This window comes from Amblyomma mixtum, chromosome 2, assembly GCF_055824585.1.
Source record: "Amblyomma mixtum isolate Tamu chromosome 2, ASM5582458v1, whole genome shotgun sequence".
Classification (NCBI taxonomy): Eukaryota; Metazoa; Arthropoda; class Arachnida; order Ixodida; family Ixodidae; genus Amblyomma; species Amblyomma mixtum.
The window spans coordinates 256414083-256434414 of record NC_143013.1 but is presented as its reverse complement, the minus strand read 5'-3'; the positions used below and the strand labels follow the sequence as shown (position 1 = coordinate 256434414).

The 20332-nt window shown below is 46.0% G+C and overlaps 1 protein-coding gene across 5 annotated transcripts in view; it reads right to left on the bottom strand.

Moving 5' to 3' along the window:
* Positions 1-20332, bottom strand: part of LOC149363621 (putative monocarboxylate transporter 5) — a 106681-nt gene that overhangs the window by 14685 nt on the left and 71664 nt on the right. For 3 of the 5 annotated variants that reach the window (XM_089573607.1, XM_089573608.1, XM_089573606.1), the window contains exons 2-4: positions 12025-12247; positions 7103-7246; positions 3345-4361 (exon numbers count right to left, since the gene is read on the bottom strand). In XM_089573607.1, the coding sequence (XP_089429733.1) occupies positions 3345-4361; positions 7103-7246; positions 12025-12247 (1384 nt within the window). The remainder of the gene's footprint in view (positions 1-3344; positions 4362-7102; positions 7247-12024; positions 12248-20332) is intronic. The other 2 variants (XM_089573605.1, XM_089573609.1) reach the window with 1 other exon arrangement.

Here is a 20332-nt window from a genome sequence, read left to right as displayed (position 1 = left end):
GAAAGAAAGAAAGAAAGAAAGAAAGAAAGAAAGAAAGAAAGAAAGAAAGAAAGAAAGAAGGAAAGAAAGGAAGAAAGAAAGAAAGAAAGAAGGAAAGAAAGATGCAGGCTCGGAATATTCTTTTTCTAACGACAGAAACAGGACTCACTGTATATGTGAGTTCCTACGTGCTTCGTCTGCATTGCTCTCGGCATGGGTTATTTCAAGAGCCTACCTGGCGCCAACTTGCCCGTCCTTTCCACCTGTTACGCTTCGACAGATTTTCCGGGATTCTAAAGTAATCATTTTATTGGACGGTCGCCTCACGTGCGCCAAACCCTCAAGGCAGGAGCACCTTCACACTGCTACTACATTGGTTGTTTACAACGACATCGATACCTTACTGCGTTAGAAAAGAAACAGAAAAGCAACAACACCAAACAAAGCTACCTCGCACTTCCAAAGAAAAAAAAAAAACATCTGATCTCGCATACGTTTTCTGCTAAACTTTGCGGGAATGGCCTTTTCAGGAAATAAACAGGGCCGCGATTACGCGACAAATTCACATCGTTCACGTAATTAAACAGCATCATCAGAAAACTACGAAATCTGAAGGGTTTTTGGTTCGGGCTTCTACAGTACACATGCCGCAGAATTCGTGTTGGATCAGCGCACGGCCCAACCCTCAGCCTGATTACATTGGCTCGCTAGAGTCGAGTCGAGTTTGCTTGTCGAGTAAAAAACCAGTTGTCGGGTTCGTGTAAACGCTGTCGGATCGAGTAAGATAAGCGGCAGAGCGAGTCGAGTTAACCCGCCTGCAGGGGCTAGGTTAACTCGCTTGACCCGCCTTTCTAAAAACTTCGGCGCTAGGCGCCGCTCCGATATTTACGCGCTTGAACCGAGTTCATGTAGACACCAATGGGGGCGAATCAGGGGCGAGTTACCTAACCCGACACCGACTCTACCCGGTCCTGTCGGGTTCATGTAAACAGGGCTCGTGTCACAACAAAGTTTCAACAGCTTACTGGCGAATGCCCCTGAGACTTGGCCTTGAGTGAACTGCAGTGCCACGAAAAATACATACATCCGGAGCAGAGCTTCCGGCGCGAGAGTTTTGCGGCCAGGCTTCCGGTACCGCAGTTCGCCCATAAATTCGCTGCAAGTGCTCGCTACGAAGAGACGTGCTGGTTTTCTACAGTGGACTGCGACAGAAGCGTCCGTTTTTCAACCGTCGTTTCTTCCTATAGCATGCTTGCGGGCTCACTTAATACCCACTGACAATTTCGTCATCCACTGTGCGCAGTGGTCCCTGGAGGGGGTCCAATTTTGATGGCCGGTATACAGGCACATATACAACGTGTTGAAAGTATAGGTTTTAATTGACGAGCTACGCGCCCACTATTGCTGTCTGATATAGTGTGATTTACTGTTGCGGCCAATTTGCAGACAGACGCGTCCTTGACAAACGTAAATAGTAACGCTAACGCCCTTAAAGGACTATAGACACCAAATTTTGGCTTGCGTGTTTTCTTCTTTCAAACGATGCGTTAGACATTCGTATACATGGAGCACCCTGTGGTATTCGTGTACGACCACTAAATAATTTATGATTTTTTTTTTCGAAGCTTTTTGAACGATGGCTGTGGCGCATAGTTGGTGTTTAGGTCAAGTGAGAAATAAAAAAAATCAGATATAATTGCTGACAGGTCATTTTTTGTCATTAAATGCCTTGGAAGAGGCTGGATTAAATGTCATAGTGAATTAAAACTACACATCTGCGATTATATGACCGCTTTTCTAGTTGATCACATGACGAAAACACCAACTTGACGTCACCGTCGTCGTTCGGTCGATGAAACCGAAACCGGAACAGCATGAGAGAAAAAAAATCAAATGTAAATTATTTAGCGCTTGCAGGAAAATACCACACAGTAATCATTGTATTCTAATGTCTAATGCATCGTTTGAAAAAGAAAACGCGCAATAAAATTAGGTATCCATAGTCCTTTAAAAAAAATAAGGAGACTATAATGTGTGAGGCACTGACACCGGAGAATTCGAAAACCAATATGCCACAGAAATGGAAGCGAGCCCGGCCTGCGCTCGCCGGTCGACGCACAAGAGAAGTGCAATTTCTTTGCCAACATTTGGAGTATAAAAGGAACGAAATAAAAAGCAGTAGAAACCACAGCGCGGACTGCAGTAGTGCGCTTTGAAGTAACACTAACCACAAAAAAGAAATAGCGAACGAAGTCAACTTTAAGGAAACCGCGAACAATGCAAAACGCGTCCCAGACAAACGCGAGAAATGAATGCAGAAGCAGCAGTGGATAAAAATAAAAAGCGAGATGGCGCGTCTATACGAGCGAAATATATATCCGGTGGTTTCGCAACTTTCACCTGGAAAAGCTCAGCTCTGAATCACCTATCTGGTTTTCGGAGATTGCGAAAGAAGTGAAACCAGCAAGCATTTCCTGATTCGACTTGCTAGCGCAATAGCAGCGTAGAAGTGCCGGATTTTACACGAACCTCCTCGCCATGTTTTCCTTATCCCAACTAGGCCTAACCCGCCAACAAAGCAAGAACTTTTACTTAAACAGCTTTAGCTCTTCGCTAAGTGCGCAGGAGATGTCCGAAAGATAAGTTACTTCTATCTCTTGCCGGTATATACATACACCTTACTCACTATTATTGTTGTTACTATCATTATTTTGGAATCGTAATTAGGGAGGAGATAAATAGCTTAAAAATAAAAACGAAAGAGCTTGGAAAATTTTTCCATAAGGGGACCGACGCCAGCCTTCGCCAGATGGGAGAACGACGGACAAAGTATTATAAAACAGTTGAAGGACGAAAGCAGAAAGGTTGGGAGAGAAATAAAAAATAGACGCTCGGCACATTCTACACGGAAGCGCTCGAAGCGTGATACCAAGAAACATCGAGAAAAAAAAAAGAAGACAGTCATATAGTTAATATTCCGATGTCGTATTCTGACGGGAATAAGCTACTAGAGACAAACTAATCACCCCAGGCGGCTATGGTGACGAGAAGACACGCAAATGCGACGTCTTTTCGTATCTACGGTGAACACAGCCATGAGTAATCCTTCATTTACTATGCAAGCAAGATAGTGCCGACCATTGCGGCCTCGAAAACCAACTCCTACATATACTTTCCGCGTCTCCTTACTTCCTCGACTTTAATTTTTGTTTTTCTGTTTACGCAAAGGCGTCAGTGAGGTTGAAACGAAAATAACAGAAGCTGGAACCGGCAATAAGTTTCCTGGCGATCCTCTCGCTGTTCCTGGGATGTTTTTTAGCAAAGCTGAGCACAAACGTAGAAGCCATAGGCATATGTTTTCTTACCTACGACGGGGGGCCTTGTGAGGATGACAAGACCTGTGATGAACATGGCTCCTCCAAACATAATGGCGAGGGACTCCTTCTTGAAGTCATGTTGTAGCAAGGGTGCGATGATGCCGATGTTGATGCCCGTGCCGCAGCCGAAGAGCAGCGATGAGAAAACGAGCGCCACGAGTGACGTGGACTGAATTATCGCCTGGGCGCCCAGCACACTGATCACAAATCCCAGAAACTTGGAACACTCGATGGGCAAGTACTTGCGGTCCACCACCCAGCCGCTCAGCACGCGGAAGGCCAGGTCGGACGTGGAATACGCGTGCAAGAGGTAGACGGCCCTCTCGACGCTAAGTCCCTTGTCGACGGCCATGTCGGCGTAGACCATGAAGTACGTCGACATGGTGTACACTTCGAACGCGTACGACAAGCTGTCCACGTAGAACCTCCAGCTGAGGAGAGCCCTGGCAGTGTCCTTCCAAAGCAGCTTGGACTTGTCCCGAATGCCTTTAAGCCCCCGAGGCATGTCGCGGATGGCGAAGCCGTCGCAGCTCGATGCGATGACTTTGACGTCGGCCCTGGAGTCATTGTGAATAGCCACAGGCGAGGAAGCGTCTGGCGACTTGTGCTCCAACATATTCGCTGTTTCGGGCGCCTCTGAGGCTTCTTGAATCTGGCGCCTAGCCACACCATCACCGTAGGCCTTTGCCTTCTTGAGACCACTGCTGTTGTTGTCGGCAGAAGAAGAGTTTCTGCTAAGTGCGGGAGGCTCTTTGGCCTTCAGGGCCCAAGGCGGTGTCTTGATGACGATGCAGGCTGGCAGGGCGTTGAGGCACAGCGCGCCAATGAGGAGGAAGAGGTCGGGCGTGCCGTACGTCACGCGAAAGTAGTTCGCCAGCTGCGGTATGAAGTAGACGTTGTAGCACTGCGAGGACCACACGATGCTGGTGGCCGTAGCGCGCCATTTTTTGAAGTAGAGAGACGGCAGCACGTTTGCGACGACGAAGATGCCCGACGTTGCGCCGCCTGCAGAAACGCGAGAGCAGTATTGTAGCACGGTACAGCCCGGAAAAGAAACCGGGTGGTGGTATACAGTTAAACCTGAGATTTATCGAATTCGAAAGGAATCGTCAAATAGTTCGATACATCCATAATTCGATGTATAAGAAATGGCAATATACGATTAAGGTTATCTGTAAGTCATGACGCGCTTCTCGCAGCGATGTGCCACCTGCAGATATGCTGACAGCGCGCAACTCGCTAGGCGTGGCTGTACCTAACTTGTTTTGCATCGACGCCGCAGCGGACGGTTCTTTGGAACTAGCTACTGCTTATCATGAGATCTCTAATCCTGTTACACATGCGCTATAAGTAGAATAATCTCGCGTAAGAATGAAGGAATACGATTGGTTTCGATAGCGCTTTAGGCAGTGATGCGTATCAGGTGAGGGCCGCCGCTAGGATTCAGTTAATTATAGGCTGACTTCACCATTGAGTACAAGAGACCGAAGGCCGCCGTCAAGAAACCCCGACGTTAACTAATTCAACACGTCACACGGTTTGACTGCGCTAGCGCTAGCTGCCAGCAGGTACCGAAGGCCGCGCAGCTGATCTTTATCCGCACTCGAAAGTGTTCGAAAAGCACCGATAGGTGCCTTTTCTGTAGGTGCTACAGATTACGAGCTAAAGTGGCTGTTTGGGCTTGTTGGTCAGTGATCTAAAGTAGAATAAAGTGGTGATCATGGTTAAAGAATGCAGCGCGAAAAGACAAGGACAACCGAAGAAGTGGACAGGACTGGCGCTGGCGCTTTAACCATGATCACAGCGCCAGTCCTGTCCACTTCTTCGTTTGTCCTTGTCTTTTCGCGATGCATTCTTTAACCAGTGATAGATTACGAGCACCGATAGGAGAACCGATAGGTGCTAGATTACGTGCATCGACACACTTCTGCAGGCTCAGAATGATTTTCTTGGTGAAACTTGATGTTTTCTATATTTTTCTGGGGTTTTTTTTCTGCCACAGCAGCGTGCACTTAAAGGTGCACTGCAGAGGAATCTGAACTCGTCTTTTTGCCGCGGGAACTCAATCTGCACTTTCCGAGCATTCTTAGAAACTTCGATGTATTGCCCTGTGTGGCTGATTTTCTTAATTAAATCGAATTAACGTCCGGCTCCCGCCTTTTTTTTTTACTTCTCCCTCGTACGGTGGGCGGAGTCGACCAACGCATGGAGTGCCTTTCAGCCAGTCCTGCGGCGGCTTGCTGCTCTGCCATCGGCGGAGTAATACGTAGTAGTCCGTAGAAGCAAATAGTCCGCGCGTATTTTTATGTCTAAGGGCTTATTTTGCGGCTATATTATCTGCGAATGAAACTATTTATTCACGGAAACCTAAAAAACAAAATAAGGCGAAAGCAAACCCTCCACGGAGCTGGCTGCAAGGCACTCCACGCGTTGGTCGACTCCGCCCACCGTACGAGGGAGAATTCAAAAAAAGAGGCGGGAGCCGGACGTTAATTCGATTTAATTAGGAAAATCAGCCACACAGGGCAATAAATCGAAGTTTCTAAGAATGCTCAGGACGTGTAGATCGAGTTCCCGCAGCAAAAAGACGAGTTCAGAATCCTCTTCAGTGCCCCTTTAAGCATTGCTGTCCTGAATAAAACCATTCTCTTGTTAGTTGAGGGCTGTTTTGTCCCTTCCTTGTTTGACTTCGACCCGTTGTGCTGTTTTACAAGAACAAGTAGACAGGAGAAGCGCCAGCTGCAGGAGCGTGGCGCACCGTTCGATATATCACATGTCCGTCTAAATTGGAGTTTGATATACTGCGCGACTTTCCTATGTTTTTACACAGGATTTTCAAGTCTGTGTGTTCGACGTAGCCAATAACTCGAAATGCCCCGGTTGGATAAATGCGGGCTCGACCGTATACTGAGGAGTACGATGACCCGCCTTAGTCGAAGGCCGTGACTTGCACGCAGCTTGTGTTTAGAGGGTGTGGGGTACTGTACGGTTAGCTAGGAGGTAAAAAAAGATATAATAGTGAACGAAGAGGACCCATCTACCGCGGTTGAACAACCACGTGGTACGCCATAAATGTGCCTTGTACGAGAACGTGAACACAACAATCACTCAATATGCTGTTTAGGCAAGAATATAAAACAGAAGACAAGAACGGAAGAAGGAAAATACGTGCGTTTGAGCATAGCCAGATAGACATAAAAGAAGTAGGCTGGAGAGAATGGGGGAGGGGAGGGGGGGTATGATCACAATTTAAGGAAACAATCATGAATGAAAAAAATTCAGTTTAGATCAAAAGACGATGTTACTCTCTATTGTCGTCGTGCAGCTTCTCAGCGAGCGCATTTTTCAACGGGAGTTGTTTATGAACTCGGTTTTTTCATATATAGTAAGATTCAACTATTACAGACAATACATCCGCAGTGTCGTCTCGGCTGGCTTGCATTTTTTTCTTTTTTGCTATTCACGCTTTTTCTATCGTTGAAAACGTTCCCCATTGGCTTTCTATGGCAGTCTTAACTACTCCGTGAGAGCGATGGACAACCTTTAAAAGAAATACTGTGCCACACGTCAGAAGAAGGAGCCATTACTTTCAATATTTACAAAACAGTATCTTACCGTACGCCACAGTTGCCTCACATTCAAAACTGATGTCCAAGAATCCTAGACTTCAGCGGGAAAAAAAAGAAAAACGATGTGTGGAGGTAACCAAAAAAACGCAAACGTATGCAAAACAGGTGTGAACGTACCATGAATGACGCCGAAGAAGAAATTGATGAAGTCGATATTTGGCGCGAAGTAGCATATCATCATGGATGTCGATGTGAGCAGCACGCTGCCCAGAGCCACCGCCTCGAAAGAGCAGAGCTCGCACAGGTAGCCTCCGACAAGCGCTGCAAGCGGTAAGTGCAGAGGAAATTAAACACGCACTTCGGAAAGCGAGGTTTTGTCAGCTTCAGTTCGATTATGATCGGCAGCAAACGTCATAGAAAGCACGCCGCTTGATAATAATGGAGATTTTTAAACACTTGTCGTTGACTCGTATTGGTGAGTCTCTAAAAAGAATAATAACTCAAAACCCCGCCCCACTCCGACCAGTGTAGAACGCCTTTCGTCCTTCTTTCCTGTTTCCTTCGTTATTAGTGTTCGTTAGATATCAGCAGGAGCATGCGTGGCACACACAATTCATCATTTCCTTCCGTGTAACGTGGCCTTATGTCACCTGTTATATACTCCTCAAAACAAACATGTTGCAATCGAAACAGAAATGTTACGAAACGGTCAACTCCAAAATAAAACACCCCCGTTTAAAACAAAAAAAATGACAGCCGGAAATGAAGACTGGAAAACCTGTGTGGATAAAATAAACGCACAGATCACCGACAAGCGATGAAATGGTTTTCCGAAAACCTCCCAGTCGCCACTGAATGCTGAAGGGCATCATTATAGCCGTTACACTCATGAAAGAAAGGAGTAGAAAGAGAGTAAGCTCTCCTTTAGCGCATTCCCTTACGCCACTGAATGTTGAAGGGGCATCACGATAGCCGCTACACTGTAAACAGAAAGGAGTAGAGAGTAAGCTAGTGATGCAAAAGTATCGAAAAATTGACTATCGATAGTATCGATAGTATTTTTGAAACTATCGATAGTGCTACTATCGATAGACTATCGATAGTATTATCAATAGTAGTATCGATAGTCTATCGATAGTATTACTAGAGATAGTATCGCTATCGATAGCAAGACTATCGATAGTGAAACTGTCGATGATAAGACTGTTGCGTAGGCCGCGAAAACGGGCGAGTCCTGTCGTTACTCGGACCATCACATCCATACCACACACTCAGGAAGCCAAGTTTAGGATGCAGTGAGTACGCGTGGTTGATTTTATAGAATCGATAGTACTATAAAAAGAAGTAGTATTGAAACGGCTACCGATAGTACTATCGATAGTATCGATAGTACTATCGATAGTTTTGCATCACTACAGTAAGCTCTCCTCTAGCGCATTCGATTACGCCACTGAATGTTGAAGGGGCATTATGATAGCCGCTACACTGTAAACAGAAAGGAGTAAAAAGAGAGTAAGCTCTCCTCTAGCGCATTCCCTTACGCCACTGAATGTTACACTGTAAACAGAAATGAGTAAAAAGAGAGTAAGCTCTCCTCTAGCGCATTCCCTTACGCCACTGAATGTTACACTGTAAACAGAAAGGAGTAAAAAGAGAGTAAGCTCCCCTCTAGCGCATTCCCTTACGCCACTGAATGTTACACTGTAAACAGAAAGGAGTAAAAAGAGAGTAAGCTCTCCTCTAGCGCATTCCCTTACGCCACTGAATGTTACACTGTAAACAGAAAGGAGTAAAAAGAGAGTAAGCTCCCCTCTAGCGCATTCCCTTACGCCACTGAATGTTACACTGTAAACAGAAAGGAGTAAAAAGAGAGTAAGCTCCCCTCTAGCGCATTCCCTTACGCCACTGAATGTTACACTGTAAACAGAAAGGAGTAAAAAGAGAGTAAGCTCCCCTCTAGCGCATTCCCTTACGCCACTGAATGTTACACTGTAAACAGAAAGGAGTAAAAAGAGAGTAAGCTCCCCTCTAGCGCATTCCCTTACGCCACTGAATGTTACACTGTAAACAGAAAGGAGTAAAAAGAGAGTAAGCTCTCCTCTAGCGCATTCCCTTACGCCACTGAATGTTACACTGTAAACAGAAAGGAGTAAAAAGAGAGTAAGCTCCCCTCTAGCGCATTCCCTTACGCCACTGAATGTTACACTGTAAACAGAAAGGAGTAAAAAGAGAGTAAGCTCTCCTCTAGCGCATTCCCTTACGCCACTGAATGTTACACTGTAAACAGAAAGGAGTAAAAAGAGAGTAAGCTCCCCTCTAGCGCATTCCCTTACGCCACTGAATGTTACACTGTAAACAGAAAGGAGTAAAAAGAGAGTAAGCTCTCCTCTAGCGCATTCCCTTACGCCACTGAATGTTACACTGTAAACAGAAAGGAGTAAAAAGAGAGTAAGCTCTCCTCTAGCGCATTCCCTTACGCCACTGAATGTTACACTGTAAACAGAAAGGAGTAAAAAGAGAGTAAGCTCTCCTCTAGCGCATTCCCTTACGCCACTGAATGTTACACTGTAAACAGAAAGGAGTAAAAAGAGAGTAAGCTCTCCTCTAGCGCATTCCCTTACGCCACTGAATGTTACACTGTAAACAGAAAGGAGTAAAAAGAGAGTAAGCTCCCCTCTAGCGCATTCCCTTACGCCACTGAATGTTACACTGTAAACAGAAAGGAGTAAAAAGAGAGTAAGCTCTCCTCTAGCGCATTCCCTTACGCCACTGAATGTTACACTGTAAACAGAAAGGAGTAAAAAGAGAGTAAGCTCCCCTCTAGCGCATTCCCTTACGCCACTGAATGTTACACTGTAAACAGAAAGGAGTAAAAAGAGAGTAAGCTCTCCTCTAGCGCATTCCCTTACGCCACTGAATGTTACACTGTAAACAGAAAGGAGTAAAAAGAGAGTAAGCTCCCCTCTAGCGCATTCCCTTACGCCACTGAATGTTACACTGTAAACAGAAAGGAGTAAAAAGAGAGTAAACTCTCCTCTAGCGCATTCCCTTACGCCACTGAATGTTACACTGTAAACAGAAAGGAGTAAAAAGAGAGTAAGCTCCCCTCTAGCGCATTCCCTTACGCCACTGAATGTTACACTGTAAACAGAAAGGAGTAAAAAGAGAGTAAGCTCCCCTCTAGCGCATTCCCTTACGCCACTGAATGTTACACTGTAAACAGAAAGGAGTAAAAAGAGAGTAAGCTCCCCTCTAGCGCATTCCCTTACGCCACTGAATGTTACACTGTAAACAGAAAGGAGTAAAAAGAGAGTAAGCTCCCCTCTAGCGCATTCCCTTACGCCACTGAATGTTACACTGTAAACAGAAAGGAGTAAAAAGAGAGTAAGCTGTCCTCTAGCGCATTCCCTTACGCCACTGAATGTTACACTGTAAACAGAAAGGAGTAAAAAGAGAGTAAGCTCTCCTCTAGCGCATTCCCTTACGCCACTGAATGTTACACTGTAAACAGAAAGGAGTAAAAAGAGAGTAAGCTCCCCTCTAGCGCATTCCCTTACGCCACTGAATGTTACACTGTAAACAGAAAGGAGTAAAAAGAGAGTAAGCTCCCCTCTAGCGCATTCCCTTACGCCACTGAATGTTACACTGTAAACAGAAAGGAGTAAAAAGAGAGTAAGCTCTCCTCTAGCGCATTCCCTTACGCCACTGAATGTTACACTGTAAACAGAAAGGAGTAAAAAGAGAGTAAGCTCTCCTCTAGCGCATTCCCTTACGCCACTGAATGTTACACTGTAAACAGAAAGGAGTAAAAAGAGAGTAAGCTCCCCTGTAGCGCATTCCCTTACGCCACTGAATGTTACACTGTAAACAGAAAGGAGTAAAAAGAGAGTAAGCTCTCCTCTAGCGCATTCCCTTACGCCACTGAATGTTACACTGTAAACAGAAAGGAGTAAAAAGAGAGTAAGCTCTCCTCTAGCGCATTCCCTTACGCCACTGAATGTTACACTGTAAACAGAAAGGAGTAAAAAGAGAGTAAGCTCCCCTCTAGCGCATTCCCTTACGCCACTGAATGTTACACTGTAAACAGAAAGGAGTAAAAAGAGAGTAAGCTCCCCTCTAGCGCATTCCCTTACGCCACTGAATGTTACACTGTAAACAGAAAGGAGTAAAAAGAGAGTAAGCTCTCCTCTAGCGCATTCCCTTACGCCACTGAATGTTACACTGTAAACAGAAAGGAGTAAAAAGAGAGTAAGCTCTCCTCTAGCGCATTCCCTTACGCCACTGAATGTTACACTGTAAACAGAAAGGAGTAAAAAGAGAGTAAGCTCCCCTCTAGCGCATTCCCTTACGCCACTGAATGTTACACTGTAAACAGAAAGGAGTAAAAAGAGAGTAAGCTCTCCTCTAGCGCATTCCCTTACGCCACTGAATGTTACACTGTAAACAGAAAGGAGTAAAAAGAGAGTAAGCTCTCCTCTAGCGCATTCCCTTACGCCACTGAATGTTACACTGTAAACAGAAAGGAGTAAAAAGAGAGTAAGCTCTCCTCTAGCGCATTCCCTTACGCCACTGAATGTTACACTGTAAACAGAAAGGAGTAAAAAGAGAGTAAGCTCTCCTCTAGCGCATTCCCTTACGCCACTGAATGTTACACTGTAAACAGAAAGGAGTAAAAAGAGAGTAAGCTCTCCTCTAGCGCATTCCCTTACGCCACTGAATGTTACACTGTAAACAGAAAGGAGTAAAAAGAGAGTAAGCTCCCCTCTAGTACACTCCCTCTTATAAAAGGGAGTGCGCTAGGGAACACCTTACTCTCTTTTTACTCCTTTTTGTTTAGTGTAGCGGCTATCATGATGCCCCCTCAACATTCAGTGGCGCCTGTGAGATCCCTCCCTATAACTCCCATATAGGAAGATTCGTGTTTAGGGTGTACAAACAGAATTTCCGCCACGTCTTTCTCCGAGAGTTCGCAGATGTACGAAAATATTTGCTTAAAACAAAACTCAACCGGCGTTGAAGGTTAGACCTTCTCCCCATGTTTTTCACTCCCCCTGCCTTCTGCAAACACAGCTCGGAGTTGGTTTCCCAATAATGCTTACAGGCAGAGCAGAGGACGGTCATGTGGATGGTGAGCGGCAGCGATGCCTCCTCGCGGCTGGTGTGGAAGTGCTCGACAAGTCCGACGAAGATGACGCCCGCGGCCCGCACGCTCACCGTGGACATCATCATGCACCAGCTGAGGAAGGCCAGCACCACCCAGCTGCGGCGAGAGTCCATGCCGGCCGACGCGGCAGCGGAGACCGCCGCGCCCGACGACGCCATCTGAGGAGAAAAAATGGCAGCGGCTTAGCTCAGCTAGGCCAGGCTATACGTAGCGAGAGTGCGGTTAAACTTGACTACACGTTTTTGTTTAGCTTGGTTCCTCTCCGGCTACGTCCAATGTTTAGCTTTGGTTGTTATCCCCCCGTTGCGTCTAATTGCGGCGACATTAAAACTGTACATTTGTTATGCAGCAAAGTGCGACGAATTTATTTTATTTCCGGTTCTTCGTCTTGTAGTTGAAGCCTGGCTTCTTTCAGCCTCTCCGACTCACTCTCCATATCTACCGACGGCTCCACCTTCTATAGATACAGCTGCCTCCTATAGATACAGCTGCACTAACCCCCCTCCTCCTACGAAGCATGCGCATAGCTGTTGCAACTCGGTTTCGCCAGCACGCCGCGGCGACGGCTCCTCCTGCGACGTCACACCAGATGGCACGGCGAGCGGCGTCCGCCTTACGTCTGCCAGCTGCGGCGGTTGCTAGGCAACGGCTCAAGGTCACGGAGCGGCCACAGTGAAACTGGTGCCACGGCGAAACGGCGAGACTTGCACGTAATGTAGCTCTTGCTAGAAAACGATAAACTAGGCTTAACAACAACATGTGCGGTGTGGCTCGGGCTGTGGCGTGAGCGATTTGACTGAGCCAAGGTGCACTTTCCAACTAAGGCTATGGCATAACGTTATTCTATCCCAATGGGCGATCCAAGGTTCGGAAGGGCCCAGTCACGACACCACCTGCGCTCCCAGGGCGAAACAGTGAAAGTAGCTTTATCTAACCCCTCCAACTGCCCACTTTTGCAAAAAACGCAATAGGCAGTCCATAGACTATACAAAGAATATGACGAAAAATGTAGCGCTCGAAACACAGGACAAAACGAAGAGGACGCCACATGCTCTATGGACACCACCTACAGCCAGTCTATGGACTCTCTAAAAAAATTTTGCGGTGGCTGCAATATCTATAGGCCACAAGGCTCCCATAACCGGACTCATTGCCGTCTACGGGTAAGATTCCTTTGGCAAGGGCAACGCCTCTGTGTTTTGCGTTACCACATATCGCGCTGAAAAACCGAAAACTGAGCTGCAAGCTTAAGAAAACATTTGTTCTATACAGCTGTCGTTTTGAAACTCACACACGGAAAATGTTACCGCGGGCCAGTTGCCGTGTAGCTCAAGTTGTGTGGGACTTCGCATGCGGCGGGTCGAGGTTGTGGGCTCTGTGCATACCCAACAATTCTCGACAAAAGAATTTTTGAACGGGAAAGAGTTTATGAACGCATTTTTTTCATATTTTGTAAGATTTCACAATAACATTCAATACATACGCAGATCTCCCGCCGGCAGGCTTGCATTTTTTTTGCTGTTAACTTTTTGCTATAATATAAAGCGTTCCCCATTGGTTTTCTATCGCAGTTTTAACTGCTCGATGCGAGCGACGGAAAAACTTTCAAAAGAAAGATGGTGGTTCACATTACAAAAATGGACCACTAGTTTCAATATTTCCATTACAGTACCTTAAAATTTTCAAATATCCGAAATTTTTGTCCTAGAATGTTGGACATGGCAAAAGGTGCAGGGCTGTATGTTTTCGCATGCTTTCCCTCAAGCCTATTTTCATTATAATACCAATGATTTACCGTTTCACCAATTTAATTCAATAAAATACAATACACTTTTGTTCAGCGTAACCTAGAGATGCTACTGTCCGTGCGCGCAGAAGCGTTCAGCTCTTGTGGACGGGGCACATATTAGTCATTCGGTGCATATGTTACCGCGGTAGGTTGGGGTGAAGAACCGCGCCTGACAAAGACGCTTTCCGAGTGCAAAAACGATGAGACCGAATTAAAAAGCAGACTACAATCAGATTCACCATTAATAGCAATAAAAAAGGAAGAAAACATAATACAAAACGAGAAACATTAGCCAGTGCGGTATAAGCAGCTACAACAAAGCGAATAAGGCGGCTGGGTGCAACGCAAACACAAGCACGCAGGAACACAGGCACGAAAAGAGCACAAACAAAAAGACAGGAAAACATGCAGGTAGTACAAGGGTAGATAACAACAACATAAACGGCCAGTTTTAGGATCCGGGGAGTAGCTAACTGCTAATGCGAGAATACAAGTAAGAGGTAATGACACGGTAAGCGCAGAATTGGTGAATACAGTAATATTGATCGGAGTAGCTTAGCGCTTCTTAACACTAAAAATGGAGTAGCCTCCAGAAGGTCTAAGTGATCCTGAATTTCTCGAAACCAGGTCTCACATTTAAGTTGAAAGTTCTGAGTGCTATATGTGAGTACTCCTGTTATCGGTGATTAACTAGCCAGACAACTGCAGATGTTGAAACAGTGTTTCTAGGAACAAACAGTAAATAAATAACAATGAAGTTATCAGGGGCCGTTTACTTTAAGATGCCCATATTACACTGCCTATTTCACGTCCATTTTGTCCTCTGTCAGTGGTCACTCAGATATACCCGCGGCTTTCCGCGTCTGTAGCCAGCGATCCGGCCATTGGGTATTTGGCTGCCTAACCATTGGCTGCTAAGGTCCTGTCGCCTGCTGTTGACAGGGCAATGCGATGCACCTCACCGTTGGCTGCATGTTGCATGCAACATAAGCCAATGTTGAGGTCCGGTCTCCAACAGCCCAATGGCTGGTTCGCTTGCTACAGATGCTTCAAAGCCGCGGGTATATCTCAGTGGCCACTGAGAGAGGACCGAATAGACTCGAAATAGAGAACGCAAAATTGACAGCTTAGAAGAATACGGCCCCAGTATTCATTTTACCAGACTGCTACCGCATTGCTTGCGGGGGGAGTACGGAAAGAGCTCAGCAGTACGGCAGTATGATGTTTTCCTCTTTAAAGCAGTAAAGACACCCAATTTTGGTGGCATGTTTTATTCTCTACAACGATGCGGAAGACACTACTATGCATGAATCACCCTGTGGTATTCGGCTACGACCGTAAATAATTTATAATCGAATTTTTCGGTCATGCTGTTTCGGGTTCGGTTTCAACAGCCGAACGATGCATGGCTGTGACGCCAAAGTATGGTTATATGCATGTGAGGCAAGGAAAAACGTCGATATACGAGGGGGTACCCAAAAGAAACCGAACTTATTTTTGTTTGAACTTATTTGTTCACATTATAAGCACAAACCTTCAATCTCTTTCAAAATATTCCCCACTTGCAATGATACGCATGTCTAATCTTTCATTCCATTTTTCAAAACATTGTTTAAATTCATATTTTGTGATGCTTGACAGTGCCTCCGTCGTTTTCTTCTTCACCTCAGCAACATCAGCGAAACGCTTTCCATTGACCTATTTTTTTCATTCTAGGAAACAAAGAAAGTAGCACGAGGCAAGGTCGGGAGAGTATGAGGGTTGAGGAATAGGGGTCATGCCATTTTTGGTCCGAAACTGTCGTAGAGACAGGGCTGTGTGAGCAGGGGCATTGCCACGATGGAAAAACCAGTCACCCGACCGCCACAAATCTGGCCGCTTCCACCGCACACTGTTGCCCAATCTTTTCAAAACATCCAAGTAGAAAGCCTGGCTAACTGTCTGACCCTGCGGAACAAATTCTCAATGGACGACTCCTCTCACGTCGAAAAAACAAATCAGCATTGTTTTGAGGTTTGGTTTCACCTGACGAGCTTTCTTGAGGCGAGGTGAATTTGAAGTTTTCCATTGGCATGATTGTTGCTTTGATTCAGGATTCGATTCAGGAACACTTGAGTTGTCCCCATAGCATCGTCCTTGTACGTCTTTCTTAATATTTCAAGAGTTTCCATTCAACTTTTTCAAAATCAGAATTTCACTGGCGCACGCTGTTCACGAAAATCAGACATTGCAAAAACGACATTCACACAAAACAGTCGTCCCTCTAAAACTCTGCCTAAACTAGTCTGACCTCCTTCAACGACGGCACTCGGCTTACTGACTCTGGTATGTTATTTCTGTGCGCTCCTAGTGGCAAAACGCGGTACGACAGAAGCTTTGCCGACCAAAAAATTTAGTCCTGTTTCTTTTGGGTACCCCCTCGTAATTGCTGCTTCATCGTTTTAATTCACCGCAGTGCTGAAGCCAGCCTTCCTCCATGAATGTAGAAGCAGCGATTATATTGCAGTTTTTTTTTAAGCTTCACGTGACCTATAACTGACCTATAACCGAGGACGTCAAAGGCCTCAGTCGGTTGTTGAAACCGAAACAGTACGAGAAAGAAATTCGATTATAAATTAATTAGCCGTGGTAGGAGAATATCACGTGGTGATTCATGCATAATAATGCCTTCCACATCATTACAAATAAGAAAACACGCACCCAAAAGTTAGGTGTCTATACTATTTAAAAATTTAAGCAGAGAACCCCCAAGCACTCTTCAAAACCGAATACGGACTTCTTCAATATTTTTTCTCACTTTTCTTCATTTTCACCCATTTTCACCCGAGCAAGTTAAATGAGGTAGTAGGAAATACAGCTCAATAAATCAGCCACCAACCTACCTGGCCACTCTCGGACGGGACCGGGACAGAGCAACAGCTGCTACGCGCCTCTGTAAGCCTTCCCGGTTTATGAGGCGATCCAGTCCCACCAATCAACAACACGTCACAGGAAGAAGAACGGGCAAAGGCTCCTCTTTAACTAGCATACTGACCACAGTTCTCCCGGACCTCACCGCGTCGCAGATATGCGCCCAAGCCTCTTGGGAGACTCCTCGAGGAGAACTCCGTACGTGCTCTATTCTCCGATCACGTACTGCACGAGCAAGCACTTTTTCTAGCTCTCTTTGTGATAACGGCGCCGACACACTCCCGCTGCCGTAAGCGTTCGCTTTCTTCTCACCGATAACCACTGAATGCGATGGCCGCGGCGCATCGCTTGCATCTGCGTTTTGTGCAGCGAGGGTTGTATAAAGGACTTCCTCTCGGGTTATAACCCGGGTGGGTACAGAATCGGGATACGTCACGTTTGAATATTGATTGTTGTAGCGAAATCTTAGATTATATGAAAAAATTGCGTTAAGGTTTCCCGCTCAAAAAATGCTTTTGTCCGGAATTGGCGGGTATGGGATTCCCGGCTCCATTACACATGCATGATCCCATGACCTATTTAATCTCTTCCGCTGTAGCTGCAGTCACATTACGTGAAGGCTCTCTATAAAATTTTCCTTCCGGGTAGTACGTTTTTGTCTTGCTTCCGAGCGACTGGCGAACGATGACAAACCCTAGTGGGGTATGTTCACGGATGCTGGGAGTACATCTTTTTCAGCTTCCCTGCTGGTCTCTTGCAAAGTTCAAAGCACCCGGCGCAGAGTATATAGCAGACCACCGCCCAGCCTGCCATCATCGCTTGGAGCAGGTTATAGGCCACATTCTGACAGCCGGTTTTTCACCCTTCCCGACCCCGTCACTCAGTGCGTCATTTACCGGAAAGAAGGAAGGTTTTCGAGCCGGTTTTTTTTCCTCGTAAACTGACCGCCACCGTCGCAGTCCTCTGGCTCAACGTTTCCTTCAAGAAGAAGCGACAAAGACCGCCCCATCCCACCCCTCTTTCACGCTTAGCGCTCTCAAAACGACCTATCATAAATATGCACGGTACTCTTACATCTGGCAGATATCCAAGATCATAGTAGGCAACCCCCGGAATAATCTGTTGCTAAGCTAGTCGGATCGTCTGCAATGTGACAGCCAGCAATGAACTGCACAAGGTCATGTAATGTGGTCAACCTTCCGAGTAGTTGTTCATTTGTGGCCGACCGCTCTCAGTTGACAAATTTCTGAAGAATGTTGGGAATGAATTACTAAACTTTTTATCGGCAGAAGAAGACCTGTGATCGTTGTTGGGGTAAACGGAAAGAAAAGGGCCGGCTAAGAGAAAAATAGTTTCTCTAGCAAATAATTCGTCATTCTTAGTCTTACGTTAGGCTTGCACACACAAACAAACAAACAATACGTAAATGAGACATCTCAAATATAAACTTAAAATCTACGCTGAGACCGGTGCCACTGCATCATACATGGCGCCGCGAACACCACACGAAGGCAGCTGTGCTGGTTCGTCATCGACTCTTTCAACACTCCACCAACCCATCGTCTCCACGAGTTCGTTTTTTTTATGTATTTATTTCCGGCACCAGTACGCAACGGGTAGGAAGGGAAAATAACTGCGGGGCTGCAGCCGTACACGCCATGGTCACAGGCGCTGGAGATGCCGCAAGACACGTGCAGTGCGTTCCTGCACTGAATGACTGAGCAACTGAAGCAAGACCTACTGAACTACAGACCTGCACATTTGGCGGGGTCCTATGGAGCAGCGTGCGCCAACTTTCGTTAGCTTATTGGCCGTTGAGGGCGCTCGGTTGACCTGTTCGTCTGCTGTCATCATCATCATCGTTTGCCAATTTGAGCAAGATATTTGATACATTTGTTTCGTCTTCTTCTGCTATCTTAACATCGACGATAAAAATATCCACAATGACGACTTTTTCCGCTCTGGATGAGTACAAAAAGCGTCTTTCTTTTTATCCGCTTTCTTTTCGTCAGCACCACCGTGCCTAGCATAGATAAATGGATGTTAATGATTACGTGGACAAACGACGAAACTGCCTTCTTTGAAATAAAATGATGGAGGAGGCCATCTTGTTCAACAGGTATAATGTGGCGCCACGCTTCCCGTAGGTGTCTTTCCCTAGCGGCAAAAGGCATGAACTAGAACATGCGCGCTGGAGCAGTGCCAAATGTGCAGGTCTGTAGTTCAGTAGGTCTTGAACTGAAGTTACTGAACAATAATGCCAAAGTATCTTTGAAAAATAGTGCATTTCTACTTAAACCGTGTGGTTTAAGAAATTTGTTAAAACGACTTTTGTTCACTGTTTAAATGAAAAACATTGTTTTATACCTCAGCCTCCTTATTTTATTTAAAGATATGCTGAAGTTCCGGATGCTTTGGTATTCTAGTGTTATTTATTGTTTTGAAAGAATGTATGAAAGAATGTATGTATCGTTGTGTTTCTGTTTGCTGCCGATTGTACATGCTTTGTGGTGCGGCCCTTGTCAGGCAAGAAATCTGATTTTAGCGCAAAGAAAGAAAGAAGGAAAGAAGGAAAGAAAGATGCTAGAGGCCCGCGTACTGTGCGATGTCAGTACACGTTAAAGAACCGCAGGTGTTCGAAATTATCCGAAGCCCTCCACTACAGCGTCCCTCATGGTCTGAGTTACTTTGGGAGGTTAAACCCCATAAACCGTACAAGAAAAAAAAAACATTCTCTGAATATAAATACGGGTAAACGTGGCACAACTATGGGCTTCCCCGCTAATGGCGTCCGCCTAGCGTCCATACTCTGCCAAAGTAACAAGAAGCGTGCCTCTGATTGACTCAGAGGTGTCTGGCACACTGTCCGTCGTGCATGCGTCTCTCACATTGAGAATAGTATCGCTCCTGTCGCGGCCTATGACGGCGGCAGCGGTCGTTCCTGGCTGCGCACGCAGTAGAACGATTGCAGCGCCACCTGGAAACACGTAGGTTCGCTACAGAGCCTTCCAAGAAGCGCTCTCTGGGCGTCGCCATAATACTTGCTGGACTGTTGTGTGTGGGCCTGGAGCTTGCACGGCGGAAGCGCGAGCTCTCGGCACCTGCTCGCAAAACTCCGAAGAGCAGATATTTTGAAATCTGCCTGTACCCGATGTAAATGTCTGAACGCAGCGCTTTATATTTATATATCCGCAGCGGGGTGTTCCTATGATCCCGCTATATACCGCTTCAGTGCGTGACATGTGGCAGGAAAGACATTCTTTGTTACCGAAGGGCTGCACAGCTACACATACTGCTTATCCGGAACTGTTTGAGCACAGCGAACAGTTGAATCTACTCTGTGAAAAAGAGATTAAAAAAAAAAAACAGGAACAAGCTTCGGGAGGAATTCGTCCTTCTCGTCGGCGGTGGTACCATAGCGGATAACAGCGAATACTGCCGTGTTGCGTAAGTTTCACTGCCTCGTTGGAGTTACGGCAAAACAAAAAAAAAATGATTCCTCTTGCCTCACACAATCGACGAGCTGCAGTGTGTTCCTCATAAA